This window comes from Nycticebus coucang, chromosome 4 (assembly GCF_027406575.1).
Source record: "Nycticebus coucang isolate mNycCou1 chromosome 4, mNycCou1.pri, whole genome shotgun sequence".
In the NCBI taxonomy this organism is placed as follows: Eukaryota; Metazoa; Chordata; class Mammalia; order Primates; family Lorisidae; genus Nycticebus; species Nycticebus coucang.
Window position 1 is genome coordinate 72,783,302 of NC_069783.1, and position 14,294 is coordinate 72,797,595.

At 47.3% G+C, this 14,294-nt stretch overlaps 1 protein-coding gene across 6 annotated transcripts in view; it reads left to right on the forward strand.

Moving 5' to 3' along the window:
* The window catches only part of TET3 (tet methylcytosine dioxygenase 3), a 125,365-nt gene that overhangs the window by 54,152 nt on the left and 56,919 nt on the right, over positions 1-14,294 (forward strand). For all 6 annotated transcript variants that reach the window (XM_053587013.1, XM_053587014.1, XM_053587015.1 and 3 more), the window contains one exon: positions 5,460-7,593. In XM_053587013.1, coding sequence (XP_053442988.1) covers positions 5,460-7,593 — 2,134 coding nt within the window. The remainder of the gene's footprint in view (positions 1-5,459; positions 7,594-14,294) is intronic.

Here is a 14,294-nt window from a genome sequence, read left to right on the forward strand (position 1 = left end):
TGTCTGAGTGGTGACTTTGAAAGGGCCTAAACTGGCCTCCAGCCTTCTCCAACTTTGTCCTGCCTCCTTGCCAAAAATTGCCAAATAATGTCTTGGCTTTTTTAGCATCCCAATTAATAAGAACTTATTGGCTCTTATTGTTTGGGGAACTGGGTTGGGTGCATTTTTTAGTATCTTTAAGTATTAAGAAAACTCTTTGCTAAATGGAACCTGAGTTCTCTCTAAGGCGTTACTCATTTTCTAATTCCATCCCATAAAGCCACTCAAAACAAGTCTAATTCTTTTCCCTTCAAATGAAGACCTTCTTGAGTTTTATCTTCTTTAAAACCAAAAGGGACCTTTTCCCTTTTACAGTTTTGAACTGTCCTATATTTCCTATGTGCCTCCACAGGTGTAGCCTGTGTCCAAGTTCGGACTGTCTGGGGCAGATTCTGACTGTGCTCCAGGGCCTGTTCAGGTCAGGTCACAGCTGCGTGTATCACACCATGGGTCAGGACCTGTCAGTGGACTACGGGATCAACTTAGAAGGTTATAATCTGTATTAAAAAGAAAGGGAGAGTGGCGCCTGTGGCTCAAGGAGTAGGACACCAGCTGGAGGTAGCGGGTTTAAACCCGGCTCCGACCAAAAACTGCAAAAAATAAAAAGTGGGGGCGGGGGGGAAGAAAGATATGTTAATACAACTAGTAAGGATAAGCATTATTTTGCAAAGTTTGTCATAGATAAGTACATAATGGATCACAGTGTAAAGTGATAAATGTGTTGAACAGGACAGTTCTGTGGCAGACCACTGCGGACCCTTCCGCCATTGATACCACTTGTACCCTTTAAGCATAGTTAATCAGCGGTATTGAACCAGCCCTTCTAGCCTGTACTTCACTGTCACTGGCCTCAAAGGGGTCACAGCAGACCTGTGAAACCTGAACATCTACAGCCCAAGTTGCAAACTCAAAAGCCTACAGGGGCTTGGCAGGTAACACAAGTGAATGAAGTGATAATTAATTCAGGCAATTAATAAGTAATCCCTGACACTGGCCTTGGTTTCAACAGTGTGGAGTGGTGAAGTTGAGGATGAACTGGAGCAGCTGTATTTTGTGGCAGCCACGGCTCAAGTTACAAATTTGGCAGGCAGAAGTGTGCACCTTCAAGAAAATCTGGGTTTCATGTAGGAATTCAATTTTTGAAAGTTGGCAAAACATACAAAAACAAGAATACCACATAGGCCAACTAAAACAGATCTGTGGCAGATTTGGCCCAAAGCCCTTGGCTTTGTGACCTGTCAGCCATAGTATCTCCCCACAGACTGGTCCAGTGACCACATGACACAAAACAGTGAGATTGGTTGGATGCTGATAGGTTGATGGCCTTTTGTGGAACCTGACTCCTGTGGTTCCTTTAGTTACCCGTTCAGGACTTGTACCTGGGGCTGTCCTCAAATTCAGTGGACTCAAGATTAGGAAAGACAATTGCCCTTCTCTTTCCTGTTGGCACCTTTTCCCATTGCAAGTTTTCTCCAGGATCACTGAAAGCTGTTGAGAAACATAGCAGTGGGAAACTGCAATTTAGAGTTTCTTTCTTTCTTTTTATAGAGACAGAGTCTCACTGTACCGCCCTCGAGTAGAGTGCCATGGCGTCACACGGCTCACAGCAACCTCTAACTCTTGGGCTTACGCGATTCTCTTGCCTCAGCCTCCTGAGCACCCGCCACAACACCCGGCTATTTTTTTGTTGCAGTTTGGCTGGGGCTGGGTTTGAACCCGCCACCCTCGGCATATGGGGCCAGTGCCCTACTCAACTGAGCCACAGGCGCCACCCAATTTAGAGTTTCTTAAAATCCTCCCACCAGTGTTCACTTCACATACCTCCTATCTGTGTCTACTTTTCCTTTTCTTCTCTTTTTGGCCCCCAAAGCATTTTCCTTCCCAGGGAATTCAGAGACACAAGAGCCAGCCTATCCCTTCCTTGTTCTTATTCACACACCAAAAATAACTTTAAAAATCCCCTTTAGTTGTCTTGACCATTTTGGGGAAGCCTCAGCTCATGTAGCATTAGTCTTCCTGACACTGTTTTTATAAATCCATGCTTCTCTCTCGTTTCTTCTTTGCTATGCGTGATCCTTCTGTCTTTTATACATAAGCAAGTAAAATTTGACTATTTCAGATTCTGTAGCCTTTGTTAGCAATATTACTTTTCTAAGAAAGAAGGCAGGGAATGTTGAATGATCAGCCACATTCCTAGACTTCTGAAAGGTAGATAGTCTTCCACCAAGGTCAAGGAAAGGATGGTATAATCCATGGCCAGTGGGGGGTGGGAGGCCTTTCATTCATCTGAGAGTGTATTACTGTGCACCAGCTATGGGCAGGAGGCACGGAGGCCATTCATATTTGAACTGTGCCCTGCAAGAGCTCCCATCTGGTTGGGGAGGCATCTGCTTGAACAGATAAAGGAGTGGCATGTGATAAGTGCTAATAGGGATGCCATGGAAACTGGGGAAGGAGCCACAGGTAATTCTGCCATCCAGGTAGGGAGGAGTGGCTTGGCTCCTGTGGTTCAACCTACTAAGGCTCCAGCCACATACACCAGAGCTGGCGGGTTCGAATCCAGCCCAGGTCCGCCAAACAACAATGATGGTTGCTGGGCGTTGTGAGGGGCGCCTGTAGTCCCAGCTACTTGGTAGGTGGAGGCAGGAGAATCGCTTGAGCCTAGGAATTGGAGGTTGTGTGAGCTATGATGCCACAGCAATCTACCCAGGGCAACAGCTTCAGCCTCTGTCTCAAAAAAAATACAAAAAGGTAGGGGAGGAGGTGATGACCTGATGCTTAAAGGATAAGCCAGAGCGGCCCTCTTAAGGGGCTGGGAAGGGCATTCCAGGCAGTGAGGACTGCATGTACAAAGGTCAGTGACATCGGAGAACATGATCTGTTAGAAAAGTGTGAAGATTCTTTGTGACTAGAATGGGGGCAGTGAAGAAGAAGGCAGGGATTGCAGGTGGGGGCCTGCAGGGCTGACCCATATCCCAGTTTCCAGCGCCACTTTGGAGCCTGTGATGACCATGTCTGATCAAGTCTTGGGACTAGCATCACTGTAGCTATCTGCTTAAAACATTTTATGTTCTATCTAAAGCACTAATTTCTTTTTTAGCTTTTAATTTTGACAGAATTTTAAAACTTGGAAATACAAATGTTCCTCAGTTTGATGAGGTTGCATCCCAAGAAAGCCGTTATAAATTACAAATATCATATGTTGAAAATGGGCATTTCAAAACATAGCACAATAGTCAAAGAAATACTGTCAGCGCAGTGCACCGTATCAGTGGTTTACCTTTGTTATGGCGAAGCTGCCTGGGGGCAGGGGCTGGCTTCTGCAGCCCAGCATCAGGAGAGAATATCCTACCACATGTGGCTAACCCCAGAAAAGATCAAAATAAAAACAAGGAGGTACTGGGTGGCACCTGTGCTCAGTGGGTAGGGTGCTGGCCACATATACCAAAGGTGGTGGGTTCGAACCCAGCCGCAGCCAAACTGAAGCAGAAAATAGCCAATGTTGTGGCGAGAGGCTGAGGCAAGGGAATCACCTAAGCCCAGGAGCTGGAGGTTGCTGTGAGCTGTGATGCCGAGGCACTCTACCCAGGACGATAAAATGAGACTTCTCTCTCTAAAAGAGATATATGTATATATATATCAGTGTGTATGTCTTAAGAGCAAAGACACCCTCTTATGATCCAAATCAGAATATTATCTTATGCACATCCGTATTCAAATTTCATATTTTCTCCCACTAATGTATTTTATTGCTATTTTCTCCCAATCTAAGACCTAGTTCATGAACTAACATTTAGTTGTTCTGTTTGGGGGCTTGTGTAAGCTGAAAGAAATTGTGTTTCTTGACTTTGAAATTTTTGAAGAGAACAATTCAAGTATGTTCTAGACTGCCCTTCAATTTGGGTTTATCTCATGTTTCCTTGTGATTAGATTCAGGTTATACACTTTGGCAAGAGTTCTGCGTGTAGTAGTATCAAGTCCCCAGTGCCTCGTATCAAGAGGCACATGATGTTGGTTTGTCCCAGTACTAGCAGTGGTGATAACTTTGGTCACTTGGTTAAGAGTGTCCATCACTTTTCTCTGCTATAAAGTTACTATTGTAATCAAGTGATTTTCTAGGAGATGCTTTGAGAACTTGCATGTATCCAGTACCTCATCAAGCTTTTACCTTGATGACTATCTCAGTCTTTCCTTCTGTCCCCCCACCCCTTGGCATTCTACAGTAAGGAAGAGCTTTTCTCTGAAATGGGGTCTCTAGTGCCCAGACTAGAGTGTAGTGGCATCATCATAGCTAGCTGCAACCTCAAACTCCTGGACTCCAACAGTTCTCCTTACTCACTTCCCAAGTAACTTGGACTACAGACATGCACCACCATGCTTGGATAATTTTTCTATTTTTTTTTTTTGTAGAGATGGGGTCTTGTCATTGCTCAGGCTGATCTCAGAACGTTCCTTTCTTGAGGGATGAACGTGCAAACTCAATTTCGCATCTTTGTATTAGCTTTTACCTTGCTGGGCTGGGCCCTCCTTGTCTTCTTCCCCTCCACTCCTTCCCCTCTTGCGGACACCAGATTGATGGTGGCTCTCGGGCTTGGGAGAATCCTGATTTTTCTTTGAGTAGTAACTCAGTTGTCTTTGGCAGGACTGGCTCAGGGTGGGACTTAATGCACATTGTGTCCGGTCATTGGTGTCTTCCTCACCAGTGGTCTGGGGTTGCACAGGAATGAGCTTTCTGAGCTCAGTCTGGCCTAACTGAGGACAGTAATAACAGGGAAAGGAAAGAACTGGGGGTTCTTTCCACCAGGAAGCTGTGGGTGACCCCTGCTCCAGGCCGCATTTGTTAACCAATGCTGTTCTTTACCTACCCTACACACACACTTCACACGTACAGTACATAATCTCATGCAAGCTTGGTTAGCTTTCTTTCCCTCCTGACAAAAAACTAGTGTGACTTTGGTCATTTTGAGTTAAGGACCTTATTGTGTGTCCTTGGTATCAGGAGAGCCTCATCAGTGTGATCTCAAGCTCTAAAATGGTCTGAGCAACACTGAGAATTCCACACGAAGATCTTCTCTCTCTCTCTTTTTTTTTGGTTGGTGCAGTTTGGCTGGGGCCAGGTTCGAGCCCGCCACCCTTGGTATATGTGGCTGGCACTCTACTTACTGAGCCATAGGCACTGCCCACGAAGATCTTCTCTTTAAGGGGATCGTATGGATCTTCTTTCCATTTCTGCTGGTGAGGCTTGCTTAGGTAGTGGAGATGTGGGAAGATGAGTTGAGGTTCATGAAGTGCCAGAGAGAGGACTAATGAGAAAAGCCAGGTCTAGGTGTGTATCTGAGTGGTGTGAAGTAGGGAAATGCTTTTCAAATAGTGTGGTTCATTTTTTTCCTTTCCCTCCCCCCCCTTCTCTCTCTCTTTAGACAGGCTCAGAGCTCAGCCCAGTTGATGGACCTGTTCCAGGTCAGATGGACTCAGGGCCAGTGTACCATGGGGACTCCCAGCAGCTAAGCGCCTCAAGGGCGCCGGTCAATGGTGCTAGAGAGCCCGCTGGACCCAGTCTGCTGGGGGCTGGGGGTCCTTGGCGGGTAGACCAGAAGCCTGACTGGGAGGCTGCCCCAGGCCCAGCTCACACTGCTCGCCTGGAAGATGCCCATGATCTGGTGGCCTTTTCGGCTGTGGCCGAAGCTGTGTCCTCTTATGGGGCTCTTAGCACCCGGCTCTATGAAACCTTCAACCGTGAGATGAGTCGTGAGGCTGGGAACAACAGCGGGGGACCCCGGCCAGGGACTGAGGGCTGCTCTGCTGGCACCGAAGACCTTGACACACTACAGACAGCCCTGGTCCTTGCACGGCATGGCATGAAACCACCCAACTGCAACTGTGATGGCCCAGAATGCCCTGACTACCTCGAGTGGCTGGAGGGGAAGATCAAGTCTGTGGTCATGGAAGGAGGGGAGGAACGGCCCCAACTCCCAGGGCCTCTGCCTTCTGGTGAGGCTGGCCTCCCAGCACCAACTACGAAGTCACTCCCCAGCTCTGAGGTCCCCCAGATGCCTCCCCCGGAGGGCCTGCCTTTGTCCCAGAGTGCCCTGAGCATCGCCAAGGAGAAAAACATCAGCCTGCAGACAGCCATTGCCATCGAGGCCCTCACACAGCTCTCTTCTGCCCTCCCCCAGCCATCTCATTCCACCCCCCAGGCTTCTTGTCCCCTTCCTGAGGCCTTGTCCCCTCCCACACCTTTTAGGTCTCCCCAGTCTTACCTCCCAGCACCCTCATGGCCTGTGGCTCCCCCTGAAGAGCACCCATCTTTTGCTCCTGATAACCCTGCCTTTCCTCCTGCAACACCTAGGACTGAGTTTCCTGAAGCCTGGGGCACTGATACCCCACCAGCAACTCCCCGAAACTCCTGGCCCACACCCCGCCCAAGCCCAGACCCCATGGCTGAACTAGAGCAGTTATTGGGCAATGCCAGTGATTACATCCAGTCAGTATTCAAGCAACCCCAGGCCCTGCCTACCAAACCCAAGATCAAGGTTGAGGTACCCTCTTCTGCCCCAGCCCCAGCCCCAGCCCCAGCCCCAGCCCCTGCTCTCCAGAGGGAGGCCTTGGAGCCAGACACCCACCAGAAGGCCCAGACGGCTTTGCAGCAGCACCTCCACCATAAGCGCAATCTCTTCCTAGAGCAGGCCCGTGATGCCTCCTTCCCCTCTGCCTCAGAGCCTCCTGCTCCTGGATGGTGGGCCCCACCAAGCTCAACTGCCCCACGGCCTCCAGATAGACCACCCAAGGAGAAGAAGAAGAAGCCCCTGGCACCAGCTGGGGGGCCTGTGGGAGCAGAGAAAGGTGCTCCTGGGATGAAGCCCAGTGTCCGAAAGTCTATTCAGATAAAGAAGTCCAGGCTGCGGGAAGCACAGCCCCTCTTCCTGCCTCTCCGGCAAATCATCCTGGAAGGGATAAGGCCCACAGCCTCTGAGGGCGTGCAGGCTCCCCAACCTACCCTGCTGCCTGCCTCACAGGGCTCTGCTGTCCCCCTAACCCCAGAACCTTCTCTTGCGCTATTTGCACCTAGTCCCTCCAGGGACAGCCTGCTGCCCCCTACTCAGGAAATGAGGTCCCCCAGCCCCATGGCAACCCTGCAGCCAGGCTCCACTGATCCTCTCCCCCCTGCTGATGATAAGCTGGAAGAGCTCATCCGGCAGTTTGAGGCTGAATTTGGGGATAGCTTTGGGCTTCCCGGCCCCCCTTCTGTACCCATTCAGGACCCTGAGAACCAGCCAACATGCCTCTCAGCCGAAGAGAGCCCTTTTGCTACCCGCTCCCCCAAGCAAATCAAGATTGAGTCTTCAGGGGCTGTGACTGTGCTCTCAACTACCTGCTTCCACTCAGAGGAGGGGGGCCAGGAGGCTACACCCACCAAGGCTGAGAATCCACTCACACCCACCCTCACTGGCTTTTTGGAGTCACCTCTTAAGTACCTGGATACACCCACCAAGAATCTGCTGGACACACCTGCCAAGAGAGCCCAGGCTGAGTTCCCCACCTGCGATTGCGTCGGTAAGTCCGCCTGGGTGTCAGGGAAGGCAAAGGGCTGTGGCCTGGTGGGCTTAGATTTCTAGGCTCTTTCATTTGGCCATTATGTACTGTGTGCCAGGTAACACACTGGGTCCTGGGGAACACAGAAATGAGCTTACAGGCTAGTGGAAAAGACACGGAAATGATGTGATGCTGTGCAGTGTATGCCACGTTAATGGAGGTGAGCACAGGTGCTTTGTCATACAGATCTAGTTGAAGGCATCATGGAGGACTTCCCATAGGAGCTGGTACTTATGCTGAGCCCTGCAGGACCGTCAGGTAGAAAGGACACATTCTAGGAAGAGGGAGTAGCTCAGGCAAAAGCTTTGTGGCTGGGGGAGGGTGGAACTTATTTGGACAGGTCTTGGTCTGGCAAGAGCAAAAGGGGATGTTTGGGAATGAACAAAAGGTGGCTTGTCATTGGGGGGTGGGGGTGTAGGCAGGGACCATACGGCCCAGGGAGCCAAGATCAAGAGTTTGATTTGACCCCACTGGTGTGATAGTGAACTCTTATGGGTTTTAAAGCAAATGATGCCCTCTCATCTTGTGCTTTTAAAAGACTTCTGCCTGTGCTAGAGGATAGATTGATGTGGGACCGGTAAGAAAGGTGTTGTGGTGAGCCAGGCAGGAAATAAGGGCCTGGCCTGGAAGCATGGGTGGCAGAGAGAGAGCTGGAAGGTCTCTTGGGGGAGGGCCTGAGGAGGAGAGGATGGGACATTTCTGCTTTGGTGGCGGGTGGGGTCCCCTTAGAACACAGACTTGGAAGAGGGCTGGGGAGTCGCCTTTGGGTGAGCTGAGTTTGAAGCAGCTGAGAAACTGGATTGGGGTCAGAATGACAGGTTTTGACACAGTTAGCGGCAAGTCGTGGTGGAAGCAATGATAGGCATGCTGAGGAGCCAAGTCAGTGTCTAAACCTTACCTTCTGGGATGAGAGTGAGAGCATGCCCTGGGCCCTGTTAAGTGCCATGCCTTGGAGGAGGTTGCTGATGTGATGGTAAGATCCCGGCCCATGCTCAGCTCCCTTGCCCTGCTGTTATGGGGCATTCTGTAAAAGATAGGTGCATTTCAGATGTTGACAGAAAAGCACATTGCTGGCGATTAACATATTGGATTCTTGTGATTTTTATAGTACACAAGTGGATTGAGGAAAAGGTCGTCTTTAAAATTGTTAAAATATGTAAATATCGCATAAATTGTGTGATTTGTTGAGATGTTGCACCCTAGTCGGTGGGGAGGAGCTGGACTATTCTGTCCACTCCAGCCACCCCAGACTCCTGAGGTACAAAGCAGAGGGCTGGATGACAAGGAGTCACTTGGGGAATAAGGAAAAATTGCCCCTGCACTTCTGTCTGGAGGTGATAGGTATGGAGGGTCTTTCTGACACTAACAAATGTGCTCTGAAAGTATGGCCCCAGTAACCCTGTTCATTCTTAGACATGGCTGGTAATGGCATGCCCTTGAGGCTCCTAATTTCCCAGTAGATATGGGGAAGCTTGTTCTGATTGTAAGAATTGGGCCCCCTGCTTTTGCCTTTTTGTCTGTTATGTGTGCCTGTCCCATGCCTATTATATCACCTTGTTAGGTGTTTTCCTTCTCCAGGGTAGGAAATAGCCTTACCAATAGTGCTTAAGTTATAATTGATCCTTATTTTAATTGTTTAATTTAGTTATGGATATTATGTTTGATCAAACTAGTTTCTATTTGAATTCCAACTATCACTAACTGGGAGCACTTAGGTCCTTTTCATAACCTGTCAGTGTCTCTGTTTCCTCATGCATGAGATGCAAATAGTAATAGTACCTTCTTCTAGGCTGGGCACAGTGGCACAAGCCTGTAATCCCAGCACTCTGGGAGCCTGAGGCAGGAGGATTATTTGAGATTGGGAGTTCCAGACCAGCCTAAGCAAGAGCAAGATCCTATCTCTACTAAAAATAGGAAAAAAAGTAGCCAGATGTTGTGGTTTGTGTCTGTAGCCCCAAATACTCGGGGAGGCTGAGGCAGGAGGATCACTTGAGCCCATGAGTTTGAGGTTCCTGTGAGCGAGGCTGATGCCATGGCCCTCTAGCCTGAGCAACGGAGTGAAATTCTGTCTCAAAAGGGCGGGGTACCTACCTCACCAGGGCTGTTGTGAGGATTAGTTACTATCTGTAAAGCACTTGGAAACATGTTGGGCACATAGGACTTCAGAGCGTTAGTGCTTATCATGCCTGTCAAGTCCAGTAAGGCAAGGAAAAAAAAGAAGTAAAAATATATACTTTGTAAAGGACAAAAATGTTGGCTGTTCCTTTAGTCATTTACTGATTACCTAGTCCTGCTTATATACTGATAAGGATAACAATTAAGAGAAGAGGTTCATCCCTGAAGGACTTTGTGGATTAAGTAAGGAGACAGACAGATAAGGAAACAATTGCCCTTGCAACAAGTGTCTGCTGACTGCCTCCACCTCTGAAGCCTGTGCTGCCATGTGGGAGTGGCTAAATTGTAAGCATGCCCTCCAGTAACCCCAATTAGATTATTGTTGTGGGGGGTAATGTTTTATTTAGGAAACCCTTGCTCAGAGCTGCATTTTGAGAACTGTAGCAAACACAGATGGGTAGAGGCAGGAAGGCAGCTGCTCCAAGGAGTGCATAAGCATAGAAGCAAGGAACAAGCTTGCAGGACAGAGGGCTCGTGCTGCAGGGTGGGCGTGAAGCTACAGTGTTCTCCTGCATTCCTTGGACCCGAGAAGAGGATATATCTCAGCTTGAAGCCAGTGAGCAAAAGTGCAGGCAGTAGACTAAGCATCAGAGAAACAGAAATGACAGAGTCAGCAGACTGGGAGGGCAAGGATAGTGGACAGCAGGCAGGAGATGAGGGAAGCAGGAGATCCCATTGCTGCTAATCATCCATTGCTCCAGTTTGTATTTTATTTGTAATTAATCTAAAGAAAATACTTAGGGCAGGTGTGGTGGCTCACACCTATAAACCTTAAACCCTTTGGGAGGCCAAGGTGGGAGAATCACTTGAAGCCAATAGTTCAAGACCAACCTGGGCAACGGGCAACGTAGTGAGATGCTGTCTGTACAAAAAAAACAAAAACAAAAACTGGGCGTGGTGGTACAGTCTGTAGTCCCAGCTACTTGGAAGGCAGGGTTGTTTGAAGCCAGGAATTTGAAGCTGCAGTACGCTCTGATCACACTACCACATTCTAGCCCAGGTAACAGAGTGAGACCCTGTCTCCAAATAAAATATTTGCATCTAATTTCAAGAGTTGGAACCAAACCTACCTTGTGTTGTTAGATGTTAAATTATAGAAAAATGCTTAGGTGAAAGCTGCAGAAACAAATAGTACGTAAATGGCCATCTCAGGTTTAAAAACTTAAAGAAGACTAGAAGGAAATATATCAACAGCAATTGTCTCTTTAGTCAAACTATGGGTGACTTTTCCCTCATATGTTTTCTGAGTTTTATACAGTGAAATATATATTTTATAATCAAGAGCTACTTTTGAAGTAGCATAAAAGAGGGATGACAGAGGGTGATAGATAACCTTGTGGAAGGAGACTAGTTAGGAAGGTGTTGAGAACAGTAATAATAGCATTTATGAAACACTTGTTCTGTTCAGGGCTTTGTGCCAAGTACTTTATAGTCACCACCTCATTTAATCCTCTTAACAGCTACACAAGGTGAGCACTATCAGTGGCTGCATTTCAATGATGAGGAAACAAAAGATTAGTTTACCAAGGCCATACCAATGGTGAGAGTGAGATTTGGATCTAGGCAGCTGGACTCTTAACCAGCTTGCCCTACTGTGATTGAAATGGGTTAGTTGGGGGACAAGTCCTACTAAAACAAGGGTAGTAGATGAAGAGTCAAAAAGAAGAGATTTGCTCTGAAACAGGTTCTGAAGGCCCTGAGGTTCGTGTTAAGAAAAGCCATCCCATTTTCCAGAATTGTCTGGACAGGTCCTTCCTCAGCTAGCATAAATAGAATTTGAATCTCTGAATCTGGCCTCAGAACAAGGCTTGGAAATAAAGGTGCTCACTGTGGGATTATTGTTTTGTTTGTTTCAGTTGTTATTGTTGTTTAGCTGGCCCGGGCTGGGTTTGAACCCACCAGCCTAGGTGTATGTGGTTGGCGCCCTACCCACTGGGCTACAGGCGCTGCCACTGTGGGATTATTAGATGGGACAATCCTCATTCCTTACCAGTGATGGCAAGAAAGGTACAGCTTGCAGATTAGTACATAAAGAATTTTCAACAGAAGTGACAGTAAAATTTGGAGACTCAATTGATAATAAACTATGGGCATAACTTTGTAAAAACACAAAACATTCTTTTTGGGGGTGGGGAACGGAGTCTTACTTTGTTGCCCTGGGTAGAGTGCCATGGCATCATAACTCACAGCAACCTCAAACTCATGGGTTCAAGCGGTTCACTTGTCTCAGCCTCCCTGGTAGCTGAGAGTATAGGCAACCACCACAATGCCCTGCTATTTTTAGAAATGAGGTCTCCTTGATCAGGCTGGTGTCAAACTCGTGAGCTTGGGCAATCCACCAGCCTCGGCCTCCCAGAGTGCTAGAATTACAGGTCTGAGCCACCGCACTAAAACATTGTTATAGAAAAAAAAAGGCTATTCAAGTTATTTGGTAATTTTTGCCAAATAAGCAATTTTGGCTAATGTAGGCATCTCCAGTTAACCAAAACCCAAACACCAAGAGCATTGTTTTACCTTTATGTTAAAATTATGAATTTCTGAAGAGATGGAATGGATTCGTTCGGATTTGTTCTCAGAATCTTAAAATACTGGAATTAAAAGCACCCCTTGAAACTTCAAGGAAGTTAAATATAGACGATATGAGAGGGAATGCCTTTCTGTAAAAGGTATAATAGCATGATATTTAAAGTTTTGAGAAACTTTAATGCAAATTGACTTTCTGTATTACTGCAGGGGATGTGTGAGCGTGAATATGCTTGGTATATTTTGAAGCACACTTTGGAGATCCACCTAGCTCTCCTGTAACACTGTCATCAGAGACACGACAGTGAGCTGCAGAGGCTCTTTGCTAGGGCCCTTGTGTGTTTTGTCTATTTTCAGTAATGGGGAAATTCCCAAGAGGAGCCAGTTTAGGACAGAGAAAGAATTCAAATGACTTTTTAGTGGGAAAAGCATCCTTTGAGATCCAGTCATCATTTTGTAGATGAGGAAGCTGTCTGGGTTATTTTTTAAGTGTTATCCTGATGTCTCTGGGGAGTAGCCACCAGGAAGCTGGAGAGACTAAATCACAGCAAAAGCAGGAGATGAGGGGTGCCTTCATGGAAAATGCTGCGTTTTTAACCAGTTGATTATCTTGTCCTAAGAAGTGGCCACAAAGAAAATATCTTCTTTGCCTACAGCACAGTGGAAGTCTGGGTGCCAGCGAATGTGGCTGATAGCAGTGTCTACCAGGTAATTGTAGGGACCACAGTCCTGAATGGGGGGAACACAAAGTTATCTCTGTTTATAATTACGTAAAGTCTATTTCCTGAAGTTTCTATTTTTATGAGAAATCGCACTTCACCTTACATTCAGTTTGAGATGAAGAGGACCTTCTTATCTTTCAAATATTTTTGGAGACAATGGAGTATCAGAGTATTGGTATATAAAGGTGAGGAGTCTGACCCCAAATAGGAAGATATCAGAACTTTATGGAGGAGGAGACATCTGGTTGAGTTTAAAGGATAAATAGAAGTTTAATAGATTAATAGGGAGAGTGAGTGCCATTCAAACAGACATAAAGATTATTCAGTTGAAAAGGACATGAGAAACCATGTGAAGATGTGAAGCTGAGAGACTGGAGGGGAATTCTGGTAATTCTGGTGTGACTGGTGTGTTAAGATGAAAGATTGGGAGTGGCTGGAGAGGAGAGTTTCGGGGGAAGAAGGGATGATACCAAAGCCAGAGAAACCAGTTTGCAGGCTCAGGTGTAGTTCAGGCAAGAAAAATGGGTGCCTACACTAAGATAGTGACCTTGCGTAGGAAGGAAGAGAGGAGGGTGGATAAGAAAAAGAATGAAAAAGAGAACCACCTGCTTCAGTGCCCAGTCAGATGTGGGAGTCTGGAGGAGCATTCACAGGCAACTCTGGACTTCCTGGTTGGGCGACTGGAGGGTTGGTGCTGCCATCCATCAGGATGAGAGGTAACAGGAGAGGAACAAGTCTGGACATACAGTGTTTGAGACATCTGTGGGATCTGCTGTCTGTCGATCTGTGAAATGGAGGTTCTTTGGCAAACTGATGGTAGTTGAGATTTTCAGTCATCATTTCACCAGCTCAGGCACAAACCTATAGCCCACAGGTCGCATGCAGATTATTTGAGGTCTGTTTTGCTTATCTGTGGTGTTGAATATTGTGAAAAGTATGCACAGCACTTTTTTTTTTCCTGGAGATGGAGTCTGATTTTGTTGGTAGAGTGCTGTGGCATCACCACTCGCAGCAACCTCAAACTCTTGGGCTTAAGCGATTCTCTTGCCTCAGCCTCCCAAGTAGCTGGGACTACAAGTGCCTGCCACAGTGCCCAGCTATTTTTAGAGATGAGGTCTCGCTCTGGCTCAGGTTGGTCTTGAACCTGTGAGCTAAGGCAACCCATTTGCCTTGGCCTCCCAGAGTACTAGGATTACAGGCATGAGCCACTGTACCCGGCCTGTACACAGCACTTTTTAAAAC